The 5,000-nt window shown below is 37.4% G+C and overlaps 1 protein-coding gene across 2 annotated transcripts in view; it reads left to right on the top strand.

Annotated features, from left to right (window-relative positions):
• Window positions 1-269: 269 nt before the first annotated feature.
• LOC128693502 (uncharacterized) overlaps window positions 270-5,000 on the top strand; it is a 138,148-nt gene continuing 133,417 nt past the window's right edge. For both annotated transcript variants that reach the window (XM_053783210.2, XM_053783211.2), the window contains exon 1: window positions 270-418. In XM_053783210.2, the coding sequence (XP_053639185.1) occupies window positions 402-418 (17 nt within the window). In that variant the 5' untranslated portion in view covers window positions 270-401. The remainder of the gene's footprint in view (window positions 419-5,000) is intronic.

The following is a 5,000-nucleotide window of genomic DNA, read 5'->3' as shown; positions in this document are numbered from 1 at the left end:
GTGAATGAGCAGGTGTGCCAACTTACCATGTACGATGCCCACTCAGTATAGGAGTGCCCACCTTTGCCCCAGTTACTACTGCATTTTTTGTTTACCTCACGACAACAACAAAAGCTATTAAATCATATGCATCAGCAAAGGACTCATTGAACTGAACCTCGTAGTGTCATGTGGACAGCGATTATCTGTTTTTTTTTTTTTTTACTTTTTTTTTGTATATTTCTTGGTAAGCTGTGTGAGGTTGGCTGCCCTGGGGAGTCGACGGACCGCCTACCGTCGCTGGTAAACGTTGTGTAGAGGGCAGTAGTGCACTTGTGGTCGCAGAGAGAGATACACACACACGTCATCTTCCATCTCATCTGTGGTGTATCGCATCCCATCCACCTCTCATCTGGGAGACGATGATTCCTCAACCAAGGTTAGTTTTCCTTTGTTATTTGGTAATATATGTGTCTGCTCCTCCTGGGTATCAGTTCTGCTGTTGTGGCTCGATTTAATGGTATGTTAGTCACTCTGTGCTTCTGGTATTGTGAATATGAAGGCACAATACCGTGACTGGAACAATACACAAATTACCCGCTCGTAGGAGAATGAAAAGGAAAATCGTGACTTTTCGGTGACTTGGACCATTATTAACTAGTCACCCACAAGTTCATGGTTCAGGTCGGTCCGAAACGTCGTCATAAGTTTCTTTTTCTTTCTCCTCTGTGCGGGTTATTTCTATATATTTCTAGTATTAGTAGGAAAGTCTAGAAAGTTGTGAAGGACGTGCCTAGTATAGGACCGTAGGCTTATTTATGTAAGGTAACTTAGTCATGGTATGAGATATAGGTAACGTTAGGTTGGGTTAGGTTGGGTTGGGTTGGGTTGGGTTGGGTTGGGTTAGGTTAGGTAAAGTTCGTCAGGAAACAAGACAAGTATTTCCTGACGCGGGTCTTAGATGATTACCCACCATTGCAGCTTTTGAACATCTGACCGAGGCCTTCCGCTGGCTTACCGGTCCAACCCCTTTAAAAACTGTACTCACAGTTATCACCATTTTGATATGGTATGAAATACAAAAACCATAACGAACACAAATGCATTTTTACACAAATAACCAGCACATAGTAGAGAGGAGCTTACGACAACATTTCGGTCCGACTTGAACCATTTACAAAGTCACACCGAAACGTCGTCATAAGCTCCTCTCTCCTTGAGAGTTGTGTATTGTTCCAGTCACGGTATTCTGCCTTTTGGTTCTGTACAAATGTATTTTACATGAAGCCTTACTGGCCACGTTTCGCCCATGCAGTGAGTTTTATCAAGTCGCAAACATCTGTGTCGGATTTATTAAGTAACTAACATCCGTGTGGTCTTAAAAAATTCCTGTGTTAGCCTCAAGTGTCACTGTTGTAGAGTGTAAGTAGCCAAGCTCACTTATCTTTCCTTCTGTATCACAACACGAAACTAAATTATATAGTTAGATCAGTAAACTAAAAGATAGATTGACAGACAGATAGTAACATAGAAACAGATTTACGCGCATTAAACTCACGGATGGTTCTGCAAACTGCAGTTGTTTCCATTACTGTGTTTCAGTTTTAGTTGATCAATTTCCATTGATTACATTAAGAACGGTGTGTTATATGCATGCAAATGACACGCATTCTTGACAAGAGATTATAGTTTAAAAATAACTTCACTTAGCATGATTTGTTTTCCTAATCAGGTAACTTATAAAGAAACACACACACACGCACATACACTCATTTATATATATATATATATATATATATATATATATATATATATATATATATATATATATATATATATAATGTGTGTGTGTGTTACGGATTAGAATGTTTATGTGTCCAGGTTAGATGTTGTCTCAATGGCCCTAGAGCTTATGCACCATCTCATGACAAAAATTTAATATAGGTAAAAATCGAGAAAATCACATCTTGCTAAGTTGACTACTAGTGTATCTTAAATGACACGTCTCTCTCTCTCTGTCTCAACTCTTTCACATCTGCCGTGGAGAGCTGAATAGTCCTTCAAAATTTTGCCCTTCTCCTGAATACAATAATAATAATAATAATAATAATAATAATAATAATAATAATAATAATAATAGCAAGAGCAGCAAATAATCAATATGTTTAAATACTAAAAGTCAGTCTTATTCATTTATGCAGCTTGGCTAATAGGGAATATTACTGCTTTAATGTTAAGTTCCTTTCTGCTGTTGCTGGCCTTGACACGACGGTACAACCCATTCTAGTTTCTCATAGCAGTATATAGAAGACGGTGTGTGATGTCCAGCTGCTCCAAGGTTGTATAATGTATATACACCGAGATGTATATGTCTCTCATTATATTTATGCTGAGAGTTTTAACCTAATCCTTATATTAGGTATTAAAGTATTTCTTCACGGATCCCTTAAACAACTCCGAGACAGTTGTTGAGAAAGGTACTTAAGTACAGTTTAGGATATTTCTTCTAGGAGACGCTTTGCCACGAGTGGCTTTCCGGGTTCTGAGCGGGACTGAAGAGGCAATTCCCGACACGTGTCATGTTCCACAATTTGCATTACCTTTTTAAACGATAACGAAACGATTTAAAAATCAAACTGTTGAAATTCAGCCATACTCTTTTTAAAGAAAGATGAAGATACCTGCTTAAATAACAGCGATGCTGTTGTTTATACAGAGGCGAAACCTGTTGTCTCAGTTAAGAAAATAAAGGCGAAGTTGACTTTTCCAGAACACCTGTCGTAATTTCACTGTCAACGGGACTGTGAATGAGGACCGCAGATAAGCAAGCATCTACCTGAAAGTCAATAGAGGCACCCAGTGTGATGGATAGCCTCCCTAACCGTCTATTACCCACGTCAGAGACCGCTCTCAGTACTCATATTACCGGCAAAATACAGAGCTACATTACTAGTAAACTGCAGTGCTCTATTCTCGTTAAAATACACTACTTACATACAGCATTCCTGAGTCGAAAGTTACCCCTCATTCTTTTCTGGCTAGTAATGAAGAGGGGGGAAATACACGTTGCAAAATGTGCCCCGGATGTGTCAACACTTGGCTGCCCAAATAACAGGCACATAGGAATGCTTACGTTTCGGTCCGACTTAGACCTTTTACAAAGTCACAAGCTGCGCTCTCTGTAGAGCCTGACCAAATCAATGACTTGACGAAGCTCTTCATTGAGCGAAACGGTGTCACGCTGAAAGCCTGCGCTGTGTTTTTGATGTACAATAAATGGTATGTGAATACCTAAGTACAATTATAAATGACGACATTTCGCTCATTGCGTGTGCAAAGTATATTCAGTGGCGAGGAACTGAAAAAGAAAGACGTGTAAAAATCAGAGAATGTTTAAGTCTTCCTTTTTATTGATAAAAATCCCCAGTGGGCGAAACGTTTCCTAATAAAACGTGTTAAATGCTTCATCCGTGTCTTTGTTTCCACAAATTTTCGGTCGAGAATGCTTGTACACTGAGCGAAACATTGTCAATTACAGTGTTTCCATACTGCTTTAAATTGTTTTATTCATAATAATAATTATACAAATAATAATAGCAATAATAATAATAATAATAATAATAATGATAATAATAATAATAACAATGAAAATTGAATATTTATAAAATAATAATAATGATAATATAATAATAATTATAAAGTAATAATAATAATGATACTACCAATAATAATAATAATAAATATAATAAATACAATATAATAATAATATAATATAATAATATAATAATAATATAATAATAATACAATAATAATAATGTAATATAATAATAATATAATAATAATAATAATAATAATAATAATAATAATAATAATAATAATTGATTACTATATGACACATAGTTTTAAACAAAAAATTATGAATATACGTGGAGAATCTCCGGTCATGCAGAGTACAGGGTATACTCTACATACCTCATTTAGGTATTAAATCCCTATTTTAGGGGATTAAATTATTAGTGACTGGTAGTGAACACATTACATGCAGCCTTAAAGACCTTCGTGCACTCCATAGGCTTTAAACTCCATTCACTAACTTCAGGGACGGATCTGCTACGAAACCAATGAAGCTTAAGCTTCAGGGTCCCTAATCAGGGAGGGGCCCTGAAGCGACTTTAATCCACATTGCTTAAAATTTTTGGGTCTCCTGTATGAGGTTTTTTTAATAATAATATTAATAAAATTATTTCCCAGTAAAAGTGGGCCTTAGACAAGGATGTGTGATGTCACCGTGGTTGTTTAATATATTTATAGATGGGGTTGTAAGAGAAGTAAATGCGAGGGTCTTGGCAAGAGGCGTGGAGTTAAAAGATAAAGAATCACACAAAGTGGGAGTTGTCACAGTTGTTCTTTGCTGATGACACTGTGCTCTTGGGAGATTCTGAAGAGAAGTTGCAGAGATTGGTGGATGAATTTGGTAGGGCGTGCAAAAGAAGAAAATTAAAAGTGAATAAAGGAAAGAGTAAGGTTATGAGGATAACAAAAAGATTAGGTGATGAAAGATTGGATATCAGATTGGAGGTAGAGAGTATGGAGGAGATGAATGTATTCAGATATTTGGGAGTGGACGTGTCAGCGGATGGGTCTATGAAAGATGAGGTGAATCATAGAATTGATGAGGGGAAAAGGGTGAGTGGTGCACTTAGGAGTCTGTGGAGACAAAGAACTTTGTCCTTGGAGGCAAAGAGGGGAATGTATGAGAGTATAGTTTTACCAACGCTCTTATATGGGTGTGAAGCATGGGTGATGAATGTTGCAGCGAGGAGAAGGCTGGAGGCAGTGGAGATGTCAAGTCTGAGAGCAATGTGTGGTGTGAATATAATGCAGAGAATTCGTAGTTTGGAAGTTAGGAGGAGGTGCGGGATTACCAAAACTGTTGTCCAGAGGGCTTAGGAAGGGTTGTTGAGGTGGTTCGGACATGTAGAGAGAATGGAGCGAAACAGAGTGACTTCAAGAGTGTATCA

This window comes from Cherax quadricarinatus, chromosome 57, assembly GCF_038502225.1.
Source record: "Cherax quadricarinatus isolate ZL_2023a chromosome 57, ASM3850222v1, whole genome shotgun sequence".
NCBI lineage: Eukaryota > Metazoa > Arthropoda > Malacostraca > Decapoda > Parastacidae > Cherax > Cherax quadricarinatus.
The sequence above is the reverse complement of the archived record's forward strand: the minus strand, read 5'-3'. Positions and strand labels throughout refer to the sequence as shown.